The sequence below is a fragment of the Procambarus clarkii genome, chromosome 33 (genome assembly GCF_040958095.1).
Source record: "Procambarus clarkii isolate CNS0578487 chromosome 33, FALCON_Pclarkii_2.0, whole genome shotgun sequence".
In the NCBI taxonomy this organism is placed as follows: Eukaryota; Metazoa; Arthropoda; class Malacostraca; order Decapoda; family Cambaridae; genus Procambarus; species Procambarus clarkii.
The window spans coordinates 10,887,540-10,910,295 of record NC_091182.1 but is presented as its reverse complement, the minus strand read 5'-3'; the positions used below and the strand labels follow the sequence as shown (position 1 = coordinate 10,910,295).

The window sequence follows — 22,756 nt, the reverse complement described above, 5'->3', positions numbered from 1 at the left end:
ACAAGCTAATTATTTATTAATGCAAAGTCTAAACAACAGCCAAATGAAATATCACTCCCTATACCTTAACACTCCCTATCGAGGCATGAAATGAACTATTTCCCTATATAACAACGTAGCAACTATACCTGGCCAATACGACCAGCTGATGTTATACTGACCTATTAGAAGAGGGGAGGGTGGATGACCTCCCCAATTGTTGACCGGGACCACACTGATTTTACCTGGCTCTCCCCACCACTAAGGCTAGAGAGGTATTTCTACGCCAGGTTACTAGTTTGCTAAGCAGGGTTTAAGTTGAACAACTAATCTCTGTTGTACTGAACATCCCAGATGGTTGCACTCTTATAAAATGATGGTAATCGTACAGGCATCTTAGGGAAAGGCTATTTCCAATTACAATATGGCTATTTGACCTTTGAGAATTACTAAATATGGAAGGCTTTGGTGACCTTTGACCCCAGAGTCGTCAAGATTGATCCGCGTCAGAGGCTAGTCCTCTGCTAGTGACGTCACTGACGGTGACTTACTCAGTATTTCTACAATTGAGAATACTCTTGATCCTTGAACAGGTATATTATTGAATACAATTTGAATGAAAACTTGAGTTTTTCTAAATTACTGAATTTCGTTAAATAATTCATTATACGTTGCTTTAAGACAAAGGCGCCGGCCGTTTTGTAATCTTAACCGCTAATTCCTAGAGAGATGACCTTCCTCTGCTTGAGTCAGGTCGAGTACCATCTGACTCCAAACTTTCAAAACCCCCATTTCTATGAGAAACTATACTGAATAATTCCCTACAACAAACCTAATTTCTTACAAACCCACACAAGTAACTTAGTAAACCTTGTTTTTACAGAAAAAAGTGAGGTTTAGTATCCAAACCCTCAATAAAAATCAATAAACCCATGCCTCAAACAAAAGCTACCCTGTCTAATAAAAATGACAATCATCTGATTTTATAGCAAACATCACAAAATAAACATTACCAAATGCATCAAACTCCCGGCTGTCAGCTGACAGCACTCATCCAACATCAGGAAACATACATCCTACACTTAACTGACATAGCTAAATAAAACATCCTTAATCTAACAGCAAAATTAGCTATTAAAATTCCTTGGCTCTTCATTAGCCAACTTTGTGTGTCCCCTAGAGCCGGATGCACACAATTCAAAACATAAAATAAAAATATAACTACAGACTGAACTTTCAGTCATCCGGGAGTGGAACACTGAACTTCACGAAGTTCCCAACCGTGTACCATCCACTCCCCAACCAATGTCATCCTTGACATTCTGCCAATAAAAACAAACCTAGTTTTTATTACATATATCTAAAAATTGCAAAAAAAAAAATCACTACAACTATATCACAGGTTACAGTCTTAAAAATGCATATTTTTATACAAACCAATTTACTTACTTTATCGTTATTTAATGCTGAAAAATTACGTATTTTTTTTAGTTGCTAGTAATGGAAGTGGATGTGTTGCTATAGTGTTAGTTGCAATATGTTAATCCGTTAATTGCTATTCCCGAATAACCCTCGAAATCAATAATATAACCAGTCCCTGCCTCAGCAAGCATGTACAACTTTACCCCATACTTATCAGGCTTATTGGGGTTGTAAACCTTGAAGGATAAACGACCACGCCACGACATTGTACCTTCATCCAAACTGAGTGCTTGATTGGGGACGTAGTATGAGCCAAATTTGTTGGTAAAATAAGTAATGATGGTGCTGAGTTTTATCATGCGGTTCTTGTTGTTGGGTGGAATTGCAAGCTGGTTATAAGTATGATAAAACTGGGCAATATGTTGGTATCGTTTTGCAGTCATGAAGACATTGAAGGTCCTCATATGCCACAACCGGGTTGTTTGCCAGTACATTCTCATTGTTGGGAGTCGTGCAATACCCATCAAGATTGATAAAGCCAAATATCTTGCCATTTCCTTCGCAGATACCTCCTTCCACAACCTCATAGTGCGCCTGGAAGAATTCTGAATAAATTGCCTGGCATACCTGTTAGTTTCCACTGTGATGTACTCAATTAGGGCACGGGTCAGAAATAATTGAACAAATTGCAGGGCGGTTATTGGCACTGGGACAATTAGGCCTGGTGTGGCAGTGAAACTGCCTACAATTGGTGGTGTATTGTCAGTTGACCAGGCTTCATCGGGATTAGGCTGTTGAAGACGTCCTGCACGCCTCCATATGGGTGCCTTGGGGCGGCCCACATCCACCGCCTCATCCTCACTCCCCTCGCTACTCTCCTCACTCGATGATTCATCAAACTCATCAGACGTCGCTGTCCCCTCATTATCACTACTAAAATCACTCTGACGCTCTTCCCCTTCAGCATCTGCCTCCACATATGACAAACGACCAACAATTCGGGAATTTTACTAGGGGTAAGCTTCACATTGATGAACCTTTTGTACAGCTCACTCAACTTATCTTCCTTGGTGCTTTGACTATCCTTCTTGGGGGTAGAGGTGCTCTGTCCTTTACCACGATCCATGTTTGCAAGTAAATAATGGGTTCTAAAGACACGGGAACGAATAAACACTGCTACACAGGGCAGAGAGGCGCACAGGTTCTGGACGCGGGAGCGCGGTAGTCCGGTAGTTAATTAATTAACCCAAGCAAATGTAATGTAATGAAGATAGGGGTAGGAAGCAGGAGACCAGATACAAGGTATCATTTGGGAGATGAAATACTTCAAGAGTCAGAGAGAGAGAGAAAGACCTGGGGGTTGATATGACGCCAGACCTGTTCCCTGAGGCTCATGTCAAGAGCCTCATCATACATCAGCAGCATATGCCAGGTTGGCTAACATAAGAACGGCCTTTAGAAACTTGTGTAAGGAATCTTTCAGAACATTATATACCACATATGTCAGACCAATCCTGGAGTATGCAGCCCCAGCATGGAGTCCATATCTAGTCAAGCATAAGACTAAACTGGAAAAGGTTCAAAGGTTTGCCACCAGACTAGTACCCGAGCTGAGAGGTATGAGCTACGAGGAGAGACTACGGGAATTAAACCTCACTTCGTTGGAAGACAGAAGAATTAGGGGGGACATGATCACCACATTCAAGATTCTCAAGGGAATCGACAGGGTTGATAAAGACAGGTTATTTAACACAAGGGGCACACGCACTGGGGGGCAGAGGTGGAAACTGAGTGCCCAAATGAGCCATAGAGACGTTCGAAAGGTTTTTTCAGTGTCAGAGTAGTAGACAAATGAAATGCTTTATGAAGTGATGTGGTGGAGGCTGACTCCATACACAGCTTCAAGTGTAGATATGATAGAGCCCAGTAGGCTCAGAAACCTGTACATTAGTTGATTGACAGTTGAGAGGCGGAACCAAAGAGCCAAAGCTCAACCCCCACAAGCACAAATAGGTGAGTACACACTCACAGGTTTAGCAGCAGGGTGAGGAAACAACCAAAGATGGTGGAAAGGAACAGAAAGACCCATACATGGAATATATTGCTCACGCGTGGAGGGAATTCAGGGAGGAAAAGAAGGATAAACTAATAAACTGAAAAGAAGTTAACTGCAGATGAAACTAAGTGCAGCACATGAGGAGATAAAAAACCTAAAAACAATCCCTCCTTAGACTCTTGCCCAGGATACAGGGGATGTAGCAATGGCAGGGACCCTCACATTGGGTGCCACCTCTGCTGAAATACTGAAGAGCCCAGATGCCATGTCCACAGTCAAGGATGTTGTAATGAAAGCAGTAACCTCACAGGAGGCAGCAAGATGAACAAGCCAGCAAATAGAAAGGAAAAGATCTGTAGTGGTGATAGGTGTTAAGGAACAAGAAGGGACCACAAGGGAAGAATTGAGGACTAAAGACAAAGCAGCAGTGTCAGGGATACTAAAGGAAATATGAGTGGAAGAGGCTGAACGAGATATAGAACAGTTTTTCCAGATTGGCCAATACAACAAAGACAAAAAGACTCTTGGTCAAGGTAGTATTCAGGAGGGAGGCCATCAAAGAGGACATACTAGTAAAAAAGAGCAAACTGAAAAATGCAAGGAATTACAGAGAGGTATACCTTGAGAGGGACATGACCAGGGACGTACATAATAAGGGCAGCAGATGCAAGGAAAAGATACAGGGAGAAGGAAGGGAGCCAAGGATCAGCCTCCATTCCTGCACTACTAGAGGGGAGTTGGGAACCCCAACTCAGCAATTCAGGAACCCCCGAAGGGAATGCAACACCCCAGCCCACCACCCCATATGGGATCCCCCCTCCACCCCCAGCTCAAATCCCTCCATGCCCCTACACAATGCCCACCATATCACCCAAATCCTCCCTCCCCCCTTACCCGAGTATCCCCTTCCCTTCCATCCCCTGGTTTTCTTCCTGCCACAAGCAGGCTCTAGCAAGACCTAGGCCCTCCATCCCCAACCCTGCCTCTCCCCAAACATCTGTTAACTACACCACAGGAGGGCATGTCCTCACCCTAAGCAATTCCTTGCCCCCCAACCCCAAGCACTCCTTGCCTCCCCACCCTCAGGACTTGTACCTGTCCCAAGCAGGCCTAGGTAAAACTTAAGCCCTTTATTCCCCACTCCACCTTCCCCTGAACCCCTGGCAACTTCCCTACAGGAGGAAAAGCCTACCCAAGTAGAAATGCCCATGGAACAACTTTCTACACTTGTAGGGAGGGAGAGTCAGAATGGATATAGAAAAGTGAGCTTCAAGGTAATCTACTCAAACATCGATGGGATTACCAATAAGGCAAGTGAACTGGCGGAAAAGGTACAAGAAGAAAACCCAGATGTAATAGGACTAATGGAAACAAAATTGTCCGGAGTCTTAACAGACGCTGTGTTTCCAAAGGACTGCTATATTGTAAGGAAAGAAAGGGAAGGGAGAGGAGGTAGAGGAGTGGCCCTGCTGATAAGGAAGGACTGGAGCTTTGATGAGATGGAAATTCTGGGCTGTGACGGATTCAGAGATTACCTAACAGGAACTATGACAATGGGTGGACCTAAGATAATAGTGGCAGTCTTTTACAACCCTCCACTAAATGACAGAAGACCCAGACAGGAGTTTGATAGGAACAACATGGCAACCAATAATATAACAGAGAGAGAGCAGCTTCATTTGCCTGCAGGAATGGCTCCAGACTCTTAATCATTGGCGATTTCAACCATGGAAAGATAGACTGGGAGAATGGGGACCCACATGGAGGTGTAGATACATGGAGAGCCAAACTCTTGGAAGTGGCAACAAGGAACTTTCTGAGCCAACATGTCAGAGAACCCAAAAGAATGAGAGGCAATGACGAACCAGCTAGACTCGACCTTATATTTCCCTTGAATGAGTCAGAAATAAGTGAAGTCAAATTTGAAGCCCCCGTAGGAATGAGTGACCACAGTGTATTGACCATTGAGTATCTGGTGGAGGTTGGGATAACCTATCCATGGATGGGATCGGAAAGGAAAAAGACTCATTTACCCGAGAGGAAAATACCATGAGATAAGAGACTTTCTAAGGGGAATACCATTGGAAACAGAGCTCAGAGAGAAGAATGTACAGGATAAGATGGACTATGTCACCCAGAAATGCCAGGAAGCTGCAAATAGATTTATCCCGGTCCAAAAGGAGAAAAGCGGAAAGCAACAGAAGAATCCATGGTTCAACCAGGAATGTAAGGTAGTGAAGCAATTGAGCAAAAGAACATGGAGAAACTACAGGAATAACAGAATGCCAGAGAGCAGGGAGAGATACCAGAAGGCCAGAAATGAGTACCTCAGAGTGAGAAGAGAGGCAGAGAGACAGTATGAAAATGACATCGCGAGTAAAGCCAAGACCCAACCAAAGCTGCTTACAGCCATATCAGGAGGAAACCAGCGGTGAAGGAACAAGTGATGAAAATGAGAAAACGGGAGAATAGATACACAGAGAATGACAAGAAGGTGTGTGAAGAATGCAACAAGAGATTCCAGGAGGTCTTCACAAAAGAACAAGAAACCCCAAGAGCTAAATGAAGAGGAGGCAAACCAAGAAACCTTGGAGACTTTTGACCTCACCAATGATGAGGTCAAAAGGAATCTGATGGAGCTGAATGTGACAAAGGCTGTTGGGCCTGACGGAATTTCACCGGGGATACTAAAAGAAGGTGCAGAAGCACTATGTGTGCCACTCTCTATGGTGTATAACAGGTCACTGGAAACAGGAAACCTACCAGAAACTGGAAGACAGCTAATGTAGTTCCAATATACAAAAAGGGTGACAGGCAGGAGGCACTGAACTACAGGCCAGTTCCCCTAACTAGTATACCATGCAAGGTGATGGAGAAGATCGTGCGAAAAAGGCTCTGGAGGGAAATAGCTTTATAACACACCACCAGCATTGAGTCAGAGAGGGTAAATCGTGCCTCACAGGGTTATTAGAGTTTTAAGACCAAGTAAGAAAAATTTGGCAAGAAGGAGAAGGGTGAGCAGACTGCATTTTCTTGGACTGTCAGAGAGCTTTTGACACAGTACCCAATAAAAGGCTATTACGTAAGTTGGAGCAACAGGCATGAGTAAAAGGTAAGGAGCTCCAGTGGATAAGGTAGTATCTAAGCAACAGAAAACAGCGAGTAACTGTGAGGGAGGGAGACATCCGAGTAGCGAGATGACACCAGCAGAGTCCCACAGGGCTCTGTACTTGGACCCATCCTGTTTCTAATATATGTAAACGATCTTCCAGAGGGTATAGACTCATTTTTTTCAATGTTTGCTAATGATGCAAAAATTATGAGAAGACTCAAGATAGATGACGATTAACAAAGACTACAGGATGACCTGAACAGGCTGGAGGAATGGTCTAGAAAATGGCTACTAAAGTTCAACTCAAGAAAGTGCAAAGTAATGAAATTAGGCGAAGGGAGCAGAAGGCTGAACACAAGGTACCCCTTGGGAAGTGAAATCCAAAAGGCGTCAATTAAAAAGAAAGATCTGGGGTTGATATCACACTGAGCCTGTCCCTAGAGGCCAACATCAAAAGGATATCCTCAGCGGCATATGCTAGACTGGCCAACGTAAGAACTGCCTTTAGAAACTTATAAACTTATATGGAATCGTTCAGGACCCTGTATACCACTTATGGCAGATCAATCCTGGAATATGCAGCTCCAGCTTGGAGTCCATACTTAGTTAAACACAAGATAAAGTTGGAGAAGATTCAGCGGTATGCCTCCAGACTCGTTCCGGAACTGAGAGGTATGAGCTACGAGGAATGGCTAAAGGAGTTGATACTCAAGTCCCTGGAAGACAGAAGATTAAGGGGAGACATGATAACCACCTACAAAATTCTCAGGGGAATTGCCAAGGTGGACATAGGCAAATTCTTTAGCATGGGTGGAACACGATAGAACTTTTTCAGTGTCAGAGTAGTAGTAAATGGAATGCATTAGGCAGAGATGTGGTGGATGCAGGCTCCATACACAGTTTCAAATGTAGATATGATAGAGCCCAATAGGCTCAGGAACCTGTACACCAGTTGATTGATAGTTGAGAGGCAGGACCAAAGAGCCAGAGTTCAACCCCTGCATGCACAAATAGGCGAGCACACACACACACACACACACACACACACACACACACACACACACACACACACACACACACACACACACACACACACACACACACACACACACACACACACACACACACACACACACACACACACACACACACACACACACACACACACACACACACTAGAGTAGTAGTAGGCCGACGACGGTAGGAGACACACACGATTAGTGAGGTCCGCGGAAATTCGTCAATTTCTCGGGACATTGAAGGAGTATAGAGGCTAGATCACAGTATTTGGCCTCTCGCAGTGTGTAGCCTGCAGGGTGCAACATAGCATAGTCATATCGCTAGCGATAGTGCAAAGAAACCAAAGTGGAGCTAGTGGCATCACTGGTGCATATGCAGTGTGGAGGACCACGTGGAGCGACCTGACCTGACGGCCAGCGTGGGACGACCCGCCGTGGAACTACCTTATTGTGTTTTGTTGGGGTGGTGACTGTGATCAGTGGTAAAGTAAATTAGTGAACTGTAACACAACGATACAGTGACTGACTCCAGAGCTCTGTGAGTAGTGAAATATGTGACTAGAGCGACGCGCGCGCCAGCTGCCAGGTGGCACTCCTTGGAGTGCCAGCCGACAGGTGGCGCGCGTCGCTCTAGTCACACAGGGTTTTGGGGGATTTTCCCGGAAGTTTTGGCGCGTTTCGGACGCTCTCACCTGACAGGTGGCGCGCGGGTGTCTAGTCACACAGGCTTTTGGGGGAATTTCCCGGAAGTTTTGGCGCGTGTGAGGGTGTAGTGTTTGGGTATGTGGACAGGAAAGAGGGGAGGTCATGTTGGGCAGCTGACAGGTGGCGCGCGTCGCTCCCGTCCTCAAGTTTTTTGTGGGAATTTCCCGGCCAGTCCTCAGGGGTTAAGGTACGTGGTCAGGAAAGAATGGAGTTCTTGTTGTGTGAGAGTAAGTGGTGGAGTAAGAGGAAGGAGTGAAATGAATATGTATATGTGTTTAGCGTAGACTTAATCCTGAGTGAGGTTAATATTAGTTTGATGATCGTGAGTAGAGGATGAGAGGGGATCCATCATATTGGATATGTTGTTTTGGGTGTGGGTTGGAAGGAGCTTCCCCTTCGTCTGGAGAGAGTGCTCTGGGCCATTATGTGGTTAGACAAACCATTAGCTCTCCTACAGGAAGTCGCAAGTGTTGAGGGGTGAGAGAGCACTCTCCTGCAGAAGTTGGCCATTCCCTTGGGTCATTTGTCTTCAGAGTGTTGATGTTCGTCCCACGACGACTCCCCATACACTGTGGATTCCGGTAAGGAGGCGCGAGATACTTACGACAGACCTACACCTGTCAACCATCAATCAATCACTCCCCACCCCTCACCCCCCCCCCCCAATACCATCAACCATTGTTCCGTGCATTCTCTTTTAGTATGTGTAAGCTATATCGCAACGTGATCAACATGGTGAGAGCAATAACGAGGGAAAAGTAAACACATTATATAAATTTATTCCGCGACGGAGTAAGCGTGCTGGTCGCAGGTTGGAGCCCGACTGATCAACTTTCCAACTAGTCCGGGTATTTCTCCCCCGACACCGGAAGTGGTGGGGCACCCATTACCATTGCGTTTCGCCAGGGTCCGCGATGGCGGGTGCCACGCCTCGCTCTGTCTCTGTCTCTGTCTCTCTCTCTGTCTATCTCTGTCTCTCTATCGGTCTGTCTCTGTATGTCTGTCTCTGTCTCTCTCTCTCTCTCTGTCCATCTCTGTCTCTCTGTCGGTCTGTCTCTGGCTCTGTCTCTATCTCTCTCTCTCTCGCTCTCTCTCTCTGTCTCTCTCTGTCTCTGTCTCTCTCTCTCTCTCTCTCTCACCCTCTCTAAAGTCCACCACACAGCACTTCACTTAGTAAACTCAGTCAAAGTCAGTAGGTTGGCGTTTACTAAAAGAGAGAAACATTTCACATCGTCACGGAGACGCGATCTATACCTACAAATTGTTCGTGTTAACTGTGATCACAACATCGGCCGGCCCAAATAAATACCATTGAAATGTATGCATGTTTATCAAGTCATAAGCTGGTCTTCAATCTTATTATTATAACAAATCATAATTTGCTGTTCTCTCTCTCTCTCTCTCTCTCTCTCTCTCTCTCTCTCGCTCTGCCTCTCTGTCTCTCTGTCTCTCTGTCTCTCTGTCTCTCTGTCTCTCAGTCTCTCAGTCTCTCAGTCTCTCAGTCTCTCAGTCTCTCTGTCTCTCTGTCTCTCTGTCTCTCTGTCTCTCTGTCTCTCTGTCTCTCTGTCTCTCTGTCTCTCTGTCTCTCTGTCTCTCTGTCTCTCAGTCTCTCAGTCTCTCAGTCTCTCAGTCTCTCAGTCTCTCAGTCTCTCAGTCTCTCAGTCTCTCTCTCTCTCTCTCTCTCTCTCTCTCTCTCTCTCTCTCTCTCTCTCTCCAGATCATTTAGTAGTTGGGAAAGTAACATCATTTCCTTTCTCTTGCTGCCGCTGTTCACATATCTTTCTCCATCAAGGCTGTCTCTCTTAAGACCTACGTCATCCAATGTAAACACCAATCGATGAGAATAAGACCGGTGAGTCGATAGTGAAATAGGTCTGGGTTAAGTCTGTTTTCAGTTCTTGTATCACAGTCAATGTAGCGTAATGGGAAACCAGTCTTTCTACTGCCTACATAAATAGCGTTTGAAAATGTATGCAAGTCTAGACAAACTCCTATAGCCCTTACATTCTAACACAAATAAAATATTAGCACACGATTGCATCGCATTATATCATCATTAAGTAACGTAGAGATCAACTTTCTGGCTGTTGTCCGAATATCATTATTGAAATGTGAACTCATTTAGCCAAACACAATATCTCCATTACATCTCTTAGCATATGAATATTACGGTATACACGTTTTAACCCTCTATAACACAATGTAACGTAACGTAACGTACCGCAAATCAACTTTCTACAGACCAAATATCGTTTTTAAATGAAAGTATGACATAGTCCATCTTCATTACATCTCTCACCATATAAAATATTGGCGTCTACCCCTTTTACCCCTCTGTAACACAATGTAGCGCAACGTAACGTAACGCAAATCAACTTTTGCAGACCAAAATGTCATTTTGAAACGGAAAGTGTGGGATTAGTCCTTATTCATTACATCTCGCACCATATAAAATATTGACCTCTACCCCTTTTAGCCCTCTGTAACACAATGTAACGCAACGTAACGTAACGCAAATCAACTTTTTGCAGTCCAAAATGTCATTTTGAAACGGAAAGTGCGGGTTAGACCATCTCCATTACATCTCTTACCATATAAATAATTGATGGCTACCCCTTTTAGCCCTCTGTAACACAATGTAACACAACGTAACGTATCGCAAATCGACTTTTTGCAATCCAAAATGTCATTTTTAAATGAAAGTATGACTTAGTCCATCTTCATTACATCTCTAACCATATAAAATATTGGCGTCTACCCCTTTTAGCCCTCTGTAACACAATGTAACGCAACGTAGCATAACGCAAATCAACTTTTTGCAGTCCAAATGTCATTTTGAAACGGAAAGTGAGGGTTAGACCATCTCCATTACATCTCTTACCATATAAATAATTGATGGCTACCCCTTTCAGCCCTCTGTAACACAATGTAACACAACGTAACGTATCGCAAATCGACTTTTTGCAATCCAAAATGTAATTTTTAAATGAAAGTATGACTTAGTCCATCTTCATTACATCTCAAACCATATAAAATATTGGCGTCTACCCCTTTTAACCCTCTGTAACACAATGTAACGCAACGTAGCATAACGCAAATCAACTTTTTGCAGTCCAAATGTCATTTTGAAACGGAAAGTGAGGGTTAGCCCATCTCCATTACATCTCTACCATATAATTAATTGGTGACTACCCCTTTTAGCCCTCTGTAACACAATGTAACTCACCGTAACGTATCGCAAATCAACTTTTTGCAGTCCAAAATGTCATTTTTAAATGAAAGTATGACTTAGCTCATCTCTTACCATATAATATTGACCTCTACCCCTTTTAGCCCTCTAACACAATGTAACGTAACGCAAATCAACTTTTACAGCCCAAAATGACATTTTTAAATAAAGTAGGACTTAGTCCATCTCCATTACATCTCCTTCCATAAGAATATTACAGTCTACAAGTTTTAGCCCTCTGTAACACAATGTAACGTAACGGGGAAAATCATCTTTGTCGGATGAGCAAATAACATTATTGAAAATGACATCCGTGTTTAGCCATTACATCCAAACACAAGAAAAATATTACCGTTTTTTTTTCTTGAGAAACTTATATGTGGAGATCATATCTCCAGAGTCCACACAATAAGCCACACATCACTCATCTTCTGTTTTCAAATCGCAGCTCGCATCTAATTTAATGTTATTTTTTTTTTGCAGAAACTATGTTTTTGAGATTATGCTCAATGTCGGCAATTACTATTCGTATCATCAAACTCCTTTCAGTCAACAAAATTCACATTTCATATCGCGTGTGTAGATTAGAGAGAGAAGGCAAACATAGCGTGCAGCTAGTCAAAACTTATCATAACAGATATGATTTCACAGAGTTTTTCAACCTTTGCCAGTTTTTTTTTCATTGTTATCTCTTCACTCGTGCTAAGTGAGTCAGACAAAAATGTGACATTTCATTTCATTATTAACCATGCAATATGCTATTAGCTGGGTAGTCAAAACATATAACAAGCGTTATTTCACAGGAATTTTTTCTAGCAAATATGCTTCCTTTAAGCAGTTCAACACATCAAACACCTCCAGTCTGCGAAATTCCCTTTAGTCAATAATCATCCTTTACAGTATTTCTTGACTAGAATAGCACTCCAAAACATAAGTGGTCATTTTTATTCTCACTGTCGCACTATAGTCAATAATTTGTTTCGCAGAGTGACAAGTTATGCATAGTGACGAGATTTCATGGTGTGCATAGTTTAAGAGAGTTCACACTGTATTAATTACGGTCATGGATATCTTATGTTATGTTTATGAAGACCATCTCTTCTTATTTTTTACCATTTTCGCGCCACACAGCTTTACAGTCTTCTCATATTCTTTTTCAAATAAAGTATGTTTACTGTTTTCCAGTAGATCGGCCTCACATTACATATATTAATCAATTTTCAAATTCAGTTCAGTTTCTTTTCAATATCGCAGCTTTGTTGCCCCCACAGCCCGTATCTAGTTCAAGACCTCTTATTATCAATGTCATTAATACGGTTATCATCAACCACGTATTGGATGTCTCTGTCATTCAGTCATCAACGTAGTATGTGTTTAATGAACGTGAGAATCACTTCATGTGCACTCATTTTAGTTTAGTTTAAAGTTTTACATCTTGAATTAATACCGCTATTGGATAGCTCAGACATTCAGTTAACATCTCAGTAAGTGAAAATCTTTTCATGCGAGCTCATTTTTAGTTTAGGATAAGGTTTTTCCATCGTGAAATGCTATTATCAGTAACCAGGTATTGGATGAAACTACCATTCAGTTTACATCTCAGTAACTGTTTACTGAACATTGTTATCCATCCATGCAACCTCATTTTTAGTTTTAAGTTTCTACATCGTAAAAATAAAATATTACTATCACCAGCCGTGTATCGGATAGCTCAACCATTCAGTTAACATCTCAGTAAGTGAAAATCTTTTCATGTGAGCTCATTTTTAGTTTAGGATAAGGTTTTCCATCGTGAAATGCTATTATCAGTAGCCAGGTATTGGATGGGTGGACCATCCAGTTTACATCTCAGTAACAGTTTACTGAACATAGATATCCCTCCATGGGACCTCATTTTTAGTTTAAGTTTCTCCATCGTAAATAAAAATAAAATATTACTATCACAATCCTTGTATTGGCCCTGCTCCGGCATTCAGTTTACATCTCAGTAAGTGTTTACTGAATGCAAAATCGCTACATGTGTGGTCATAAGGTTTTCTCATCGTGAAATGCTATTATCAGTAACCAGGTATTGGATGACACTACCATTCAGTTTACATCTCAGTAACTGTTTACTGAACATTGTTATCCATCCACGCAACCTCATTTTTTTAGTTTTAAGCTTCTACATCGTAAAAAATAAAATATTACTATCACCAGCCATGTAGCTCAACCATTCAGTTTACAGCTCAGTAACTGTTTACTGAACATAGACATCCCTCCATGCGAGCTCATTTTTTAGTTTAAAGTTTCTCCATCGTAAAAAATAAAATATTACTATCACAAACCATGTATTGGGTGGGTCAACCATCCAGTTTACATCTCAGTAATAGTTTACTGAACATAGATATCCCTCCATGTGACCTCATTTTTAGTTTAAAGTTTCTCCATCCTAAATAAAAAATAAAATATTACTGTCACAAACTTTGTATTGACCAGCTCCGGCATTCAGTTTACAACTCAGTAAGTGTTTACTGAATGCAAAATCGCTACATGTGTGGTCATTTAGTTTAAAGTTTCTCAATCTTAAAATATTACTATCAACATCAACCATGCATTGGCCGGCTTAGTCTTTCAGTTCACATCTCAGTAAGTGTTTACTGAATGCAAAATCGCTACATGTGTGGTCATTTAGTTTAAAGTTTCTCAATCTTTAAATATTACTATCATCAACCATGCATTGCCTGGCTAGTCTTTCAGTTTACATCTCAGTGAGTGTTAACTGAATGTGGAAATTATCACGTGTTAGCATTTAGTTTAGTTTCAAGTTTCAATTAAATACTAACATCATCCCCGTATTGGGCTGTCGGCATTCAGTTACCCACTCGGAGAGTCTTTACTGAACGTCGAAATCATTTCCTGTAGACACATTTTGTACTTGAACCCGTCTCCACTCCAAACCGGACCTCCGGTCCGAGTCAGGACCGCCGGTCCGCCGGTCCTGACTGGTTTGGAGTGGAGACGGGTTCAAGTACAAAATGTGTCTACAGGAAATGATTTCGACGTTCAGTAAAGACTCTCCGAGTGGGTAACTGAATGCCGACAGCCCAATACGGGGATGATGTTAGTATTTAATTGAAACTTGAAACTAAACTAAATGCTAACACGTGATAATTTCCACATTCAGTTAACACTCACTGAGATGTAAACTGAAAGACTAGCCAGGCAATGCATGGTTGATGATAGTAATATTTAAAGATTGAGAAACTTTAAACTAAATGACCACACATGTAGCGATTTTGCATTCAGTAAACACTTACTGAGATGTGAACTGAAAGACTAAGCCGGCCAATGCATGGTTGATGTTGATAGTAATATTTTAAGATTGAGAAACTTTAAACTAAATGACCACACATGTAGCGATTTTGCATTCAGTAAACACTTACTGAGTTGTAAACTGAATGCCGGAGCTGGTCAATACAAAGTTTGTGACAGTAATATTTTATTTTTTATTTAGGATGGAGAAACTTTAAACTAAAAATGAGGTCACATGGAGGGATATCTATGTTCAGTAAACTATTACTGAGATGTAAACTGGATGGTTGACCCACCCAATACATGGTTTGTGATAGTAATATTTTATTTTTTACGATGGAGAAACTTTAAACTAAAAAATGAGCTCGCATGGAGGGATGTCTATGTTCAGTAAACAGTTACTGAGCTGTAAACTGAATGGTTGAGCTACATGGCTGGTGATAGTAATATTTTATTTTTTACGATGTAGAAGCTTAAAACTAAAAAAATGAGGTTGCGTGGATGGATAACAATGTTCAGTAAACAGTTACTGAGATGTAAACTGAATGGTAGTGTCATCCAATACCTGGTTACTGATAATAGCATTTCACGATGAGAAAACCTTATGACCACACATGTAGCGATTTTGCATTCAGTAAACACTTACTGAGATGTAAACTGAATGCCGGAGCAGGGCCAATACAAGGATTGTGATAGTAATATTTTATTTTTATTTACGATGGAGAAACTTAAACTAAAAATGAGGTCCCATGGAGGGATATCTATGTTCAGTAAACTGTTACTGAGATGTAAACTGGATGGTCCACCCATCCAATACCTGGCTACTGATAATAGCATTTCACGATGGAAAACCTTATCCTAAACTAAAAATGAGCTCACATGAAAAGATTTTCACTTACTGAGATGTTAACTGAATGGTTGAGCTATCCGATACACGGCTGGTGATAGTAATATTTTATTTTTACGATGTAGAAACTTAAAACTAAAAATGAGGTTGCATGGATGGATAACAATGTTCAGTAAACAGTTACTGAGATGTAAACTGAATGGTAGTTTCATCCAATACCTGGTTACTGATAATAGCATTTCACGATGGAAAAACCTTATCCTAAACTAAAAATGAGCTCGCATGAAAAGATTTTCACTTACTGAGATGTTAACTGAATGTCTGAGCTATCCAATAGCGGTATTAATTCAAGATGTAAAACTTTAAACTAAACTAAAATGAGTGCACATGAAGTGATTCTCACGTTCATTAAACACATACTACGTTGATGACTGAATGACAGAGACATCCAATACGTGGTTGATGATAACCGTATTAATGACATTGATAATAAGAGGTCTTGAACTAGATACGGGCTGTGGGGGCAACAAAGCTGCGATATTGAAAAGAAACTGAACTGAATTTGAAAATTGATTAATATATGTAATGTGAGGCCGATCTACTGGAAAACAGTAAACATACTTTATTTGAAAAAGAATATGAGAAGACTGTAAAGCTGTGTGGCGCGAAAATGATAAAAAATAAGAAGAGATGGTCTTCATAAACATAACATAAGATATCCATGACCGTAATTAATACAGTGTGAACTCTCTTAAACTATGCACACCATGAAATCTCGTCACTATGCATAACTTGTCACTCTGCGAAACAAATTATTGACTATAGTGCGACAGTGAGAATAAAAATGACCACTTATGTTTTGGAGTGCTATTCTAGTCAAGAAATACTGTAAAGGATGATTATTGACTAAAGGGAATTTCGCAGACTGGAGGTGTTTGATGTGTTGAACTGCTTAAAGGAAGCATATTTGCTAGAAAAAATTCCTGTGAAATAACGCTTGTTATATGTTTTGACTACCCAGCTAATAGCATATTGCATGGTTAATAATGAAATGAAATGTCACATTTTTGTCTGACTCACTTAGCACGAGTGAAGAGATAACAATGAAAAAAAAAACTGGCAAAGGTTGAAAAACTCTGTGAAATCATATCTGTTATGATAAGTTTTGACTAGCTGCACGCTATGTTTGCCTTCTCTCTCTAATCTACACACGCGATATGAAATGTGAATTTTGTTGACTGAAAGGAGTTTGATGATACGAATAGTAATTGCCGACATTGAGCATAATCTCAAAAACATAGTTTCTGCAAAAAAAAAAATAACATTAAATTAGATGCGAGCTGCGATTTGAAAACAGAAGATGAGTGATGTGTGGCTTATTGTGTGGACTCTGGAGATATGATCTCCACATATAAGTTTCTCAAGAAAAAAAAACGGTAATATTTTTCTTGTGTTTGGATGTAATGGCTAAACACGGATGTCATTTTCAATAATGTTATTTGCTCATCCGACAAAGATGATTTTCCCCGTTACGTTACATTGTGTTACAGAGGGCTAAAACTTGTAGACTGTAATATTCTTATGGAAGGAGATGTAATGGAGATGGACTAAGTCCTACTTTATTTAAAAATGTCATTTTGGGCTGTAAAAGTTGATTTGCGTTACGTTACATTGTGTTAGAGGGCTAAAAGGGGTAGAGGTCAATATTATATGGTAAGAGATGAGCTAAGTCATACTTTCATTTAAAAATGACATTTTGGACTGCAAAAAGTTGATTTGCGATACGTTACGGTGAGTTACATTGTGTTACAGAGGGCTAAAAGGGGTAGTCACCAATTAATTATATGGTAGAGATGTAATGGAGATGGGCTAACCCTCACTTTCCGTTTCAAAATGACATTTGGACTGCAAAAAGTTGATTTGCGTTATGCTACGTTGCGTTACATTGTGTTACAGAGGGTTAAAAGGGGTAGACGCCAATATTTTATATGGTTAGAGATGTAATGAAGATGGACTAAGTCATACTTTCATTTAAAAATTACATTTTGGATTGCAAAAAGTCGATTTGCGATACGTTACGTTGTGTTACATTGTGTTACAGAGGGCTGAAAGGGGTAGCCATCAATTATTTATATGGTAAGAGATGTAATGGAGATGGTCTAACCCTCACTTTCCGTTTCAAAATGACATTTGGACTGCAAAAAGTTGATTTGCGTTATGCTACGTTGCGTTACATTGTGTTACAGAGGGCTAAAAGGGGTAGACGCCAATATTTTATATGGTTAGAGATGTAATGAAGATGGACTAAGTCATACTTTCATTTAAAAATGACATTTTGGATTGCAAAAAGTCGATTTGCGATACGTTACGTTGTGTTACATTGTGTTACAGAGGGCTAAAAGGGGTAGCCATCAATTATTTATATGGTAAGAGATGTAATGGAGATGGTCTAACCCGCACTTTCCGTTTCAAAATGACATTTTGGACTGCAAAAAGTTGATTTGCGTTACGTTACGTTGCGTTACATTGTGTTACAGAGGGCTAAAAGGGGTAGAGGTCAATATTTTATATGGTGCGAGATGTAATGAATAAGGACTAATCCCACACTTTCCGTTTCAAAATGACATTTTGGTCTGCAAAAGTTGATTTGCGTTACGTTACGTTGCGCTACATTGTGTTACAGAGGGGTAAAAGGGGTAGACGCCAATATTTTATATGGTGAGAGATGTAATGAAGATGGACTATGTCATACTTTCATTTAAAAACGATATTTGGTCTGTAGAAAGTTGATTTGCGGTACGTTACGTTACGTTACATTGTGTTATAGAGGGTTAAAACGTGTATACCGTAATATTCATATGCTAAGAGATGTAATGGAGATATTGTGTTTGGCTAAATGAGTTCACATTTCAATAATGATATTCGGACAACAGCCAGAAAGTTGATCTCTACGTTACTTAATGATGATATAATGCGATGCAATCGTGTGCTAATATTTTATTTGTGTTAGAATGTAAGGGCTATAGGAGTTTGTCTAGACTTGCATACATTTTCAAACGCTATTTATGTAGGCAGTAGAAAGACTGGTTTCCCATTACGCTACATTGACTGTGATACAAGAACTGAAAACAGACTTAACCCAGACCTATTTCACTATCGACTCACCGGTCTTATTCTCATCGATTGGTGTTTACATTGGATGACGTAGGTCTTAAGAGAGACAGCCTTGATGGAGAAAGATATGTGAACAGCGGCAGCAAGAGAAAGGAAATGATGTTACTTTCCCAACTACTAAATGATCTGGAGAGAGAGAGAGAGAGAGAGAGAGAGAGAGAGAGAGAGAGAGAGAGAGAGAGAGAGAGACTGAGAGACTGAGAGACTGAGAGACTGAGAGACTGAGAGACTGAGAGACTGAGAGACAGAGAGACAGAGAGACAGAGAGACAGAGAGACAGAGAGACAGAGAGACAGAGAGACAGAGAGACAGAGAGACAGAGAGACAGAGAGACTGAGAGACTGAGAGACTGAGAGACTGAGAGACTGAGAGACAGAGAGACAGAGAGACAGAGAGACAGAGAGACAGAGAGGCAGAGCGAGAGAGAGAGAGAGAGAGAGAGAGAGAGAGAACAGCAAATTATGATTTGTTATAATAATAAGATTGAAGACCAGCTTATGACTTGATAAACATGCATACATTTCAATGGTATTTATTTGGGCCGGCCGATGTTGTGATCACAGTTAACACGAACAATTTGTAGGTATAGATCGCGTCTCCGTGACGATGTGAAATGTTTCTCTCTTTTAGTAAACGCCAACCTACTGACTTTGACTGAGTTTACTAAGTGAAGTGCTGTGTGGTGGACTTTAGAGAGGGTGAGAGAGAGAGAGAGAGAGAGAGACAGAGACAGAGAGAGACAGAGAGAGAGAGCGAGAGAGAGAGAGATAGAGACAGAGCCAGAGACAGACCGACAGAGAGACAGAGATGGACAGAGAGAGAGAGAGAGACAGAGACAGACATACAGAGACAGACCGATAGAGAGACAGAGATAGACAGAGAGAGAGACAGAGACAGAGACAGAGCGAGGCGTGGCACCCGCCATCGCGGACCCTGGCGAAACGCAATGGTAATGGGTGCCCCACCACTTCCGGTGTCGGGGGAGAAATACCCGGACTAGTTGGAAAGTTGATCAGTCGGGCTCCAACCTGCGACCAGCACGCTTACTCCGTCGCGGAATAAATTTATATAATGTGTTTACTTTTCCCTCGTTATTGCTCTCACCATGTTGATCACGTTGCGATATAGCTTACACATACTAAAAGAGAATGCACGGAACAATGGTTGATGGTATTGGGGGGGGGGTGAGGGGTGGGGAGTGATTGATTGATGGTTGACAGGTGTAGGTCTGTCGTAAGTATCTCGCGCCTCCTTACCGGAATCCACAGTGTATGGGGAGTCGTCGTGGGACGAACATCAACACTCTGAAGACAAATGACCCAAGGGAATGGCCAACTTCTGCAGGAGAGTGCTCTCTCACCCCTCAACACTTGCGACTTCCTGTAGGAGAGCTAATGGTTTGTCTAACCACATAATGGCCCAGAGCACTCTCTCCAGACGAAGGGGAAGCTCCTTCCAACCCACACCCAAAACAACATATCCAATATGATGGATCCCCTCTCATCCTCTACTCACGATCATCAAACTAATATTAACCTCACTCAGGATTAAGTCTACGCTAAACACATATACATATTCATTTCACTCCTTCCTCTTACTCCACCACTTACTCTCACACAACAAGAACTCCATTCTTTCCTGACCACGTACCTTAACCCCTGAGGACTGGCCGGGAAATTCCCACAAAAAACTTGAGGACGGGAGCGACGCGCGCCACCTGTCAGCTGCCCAACATGACCTCCCCTCTTTCCTGTCCACATACCCAAACACTACACCCTCACACGCGCCAAAACTTCCGGGAAATTCCCCCAAAAGCCTGTGTGACTAGACACCCGCGCGCCACCTGTCAGGTGAGAGCGTCCGAAACGCGCCAAAACTTCCGGGAAAATCCCCCAAAACCCTGTGTGACTAGAGCGACGCGCGCCACCTGTCGGCTGGCACTCCAAGGAGTGCCACCTGGCAGCTGGCGCGCGCGTCGCTCTAGTCACATATTTCACTACTTCTGTGTAGATAGAGAAGAACCGCCATCATAAATATACTAGCACTTCGTGAATCACCAAGTGGAAGGCGACGATGGAGCACCATCGTAAACCATACATCGTCATTACTCATCTAGTTGTGTGAGCGGAAAGGCAAATTGGTATGTACCCCCTCTCTGGTCAATTAATCAGGTGCACAGTGTGAGGTAAAATATTATCAAATTCTTGTTCAGGATAGCATATATATTTAAAATCTCAAAGTTGTTAATTTTGGGTAGAAGTTAACGCTTACGGAAACTCGTGACACACGCATGCACGCGCATGCATGCATGCACGCACGCATGCCCACGTACGTATGCACGCACACACACGCAAAAACGCACACACAAACGTTCCAGCAGGGAAGAACGAATTAACACCTTTTGTGGAAAGAGCCAAGCCCCTACTATACCCCACCTCCTCTCTTACCCCCATCTGACCTGACCTGACCTGGTCGCCACCACCGCCCCCCACCCCCCAGTCCCCCGCATCCCCCTTACACATACTCTCCTCATCTCTCTCTCCTCTCTCTCTCTCCCACTCTCTCCTCTCTCTCCCTCTCTCTCTCTCCCACTCTCTCCTCTCTCTCTCCCAATCTTACTCTCTCTCTCTCTCTCTCTCTCTCTCTCTCTCTCTCTCTCTCTCTCTCTCTCTCTCTCTCTCTCTCTCTCTCTCTCTCTCTCTCTCTCTCTCTCTCTCTCTCTCTCTCTCCCTCTCTCTCTATCTCTCTCTCCCCTACCCCGCTCTGTCCTTCTGACGAATTGTATCATAGCACAACTAGGAACAGGGTCAAGCATGACAGCCAGAGGCAACAGGGGAACAGGGAAAAGTTCAGGTAACGAAATGAAGGAAATGTTTGCCCAGTTTCTGGAGGACATCAAGAGTGAGATGCAGAAAATGATGCAGGAAATGAAGAATGGAATAGGCAACCTAAAAAGAGAGCTGACAGCAGCAAAGGAGGAGATTAGAGCCCTCAAAGAGAACAGTATCGATGCTGAGACTCAAATAACCACCCAGGGAGAAGATGGCAATAGTACTTTGGAAGAGAATGCCACATTAAAAGCAACATTTGTAGAAATGTTAAAAAACAACAACTTTGAAGTAATGTCTGCAGTGATGGAGGTAGCCATGAAAGCAGCCACCTCACAGGAAGCGGCACGCTCCACTAGCCAGCTGCTGGAAGGGAAAAGAGCAGCGGTAGCTGTGGGTATTAAAGAGCAGGAAGGCTCTAATAGGAAAGAGTGGAATGATAAGGACAAAGCAGCAGTGAATGAAATACTGAAGGCACTAGACACGGAAGGAGCTGAGCATAGCATTGAGAAGGTTTTCAGGTTAGGATGGTATAAAAAAGACCGAGACAGTGTGTTAAAGATAGTGTTTGCAAACGAGAACACAAAGGACACGATTCTAACAAAGAAAAGCCACCTGCAACATGTGGGAGAATTCAAAAAAGTATTCCTCCAGAGGGACATGACGAGGGAGGAGAGGGCCATGGTGGCAGAAGCAAGGAAGAAGCGCAGGGCGAGAGGGGAAAACCAGGAAACCACAGCTCCCAACACATCACCCCCAGAGGCGAGGGGGTGAACTCACAACCAACTACCCAGTAACACCAGCGGGTACCACCACCAACCCCACCACCCTCCTCTGCATAGAAAACCCCCCTTTTCTTCCTGTCCTCCCGCCCCTTTCACCCCATACCCTCCCTGTCCCTCCCCCTTCACTTGACCCCTCCACCCCTCATCCCAGTATCCTCTGCAACCCTGGTATCCACCACACGAATCCTCACATCCATGGCACAGCTTCCTCCACCAGCAGAACACTCACCAAGGACGAGATTTGAGAAGGGACAGAAGAAAATGAGCCTCAAAGCAATGTACACTAACATAGATGGAATTACAAAA

General features: G+C 42.3%; 1 protein-coding gene across 1 annotated transcript; it reads right to left on the bottom strand.

The window, feature by feature from the left end:
* Positions 1 to 1,505: 1,505 nt before the first annotated feature.
* LOC138370722 (piggyBac transposable element-derived protein 4-like) lies at positions 1,506 to 2,527 on the bottom strand. The gene is made up of 2 exons (XM_069335320.1): positions 2,455 to 2,527; positions 1,506 to 2,368 (listed from the first exon to the last, which is right to left on the bottom strand). Exons 1-2 carry the CDS (start codon positions 2,525 to 2,527, stop codon positions 1,506 to 1,508), a joined length of 936 nt encoding a protein of 311 aa, XP_069191421.1.
* Positions 2,528 to 22,756: the final 20,229 nt, after the last annotated feature.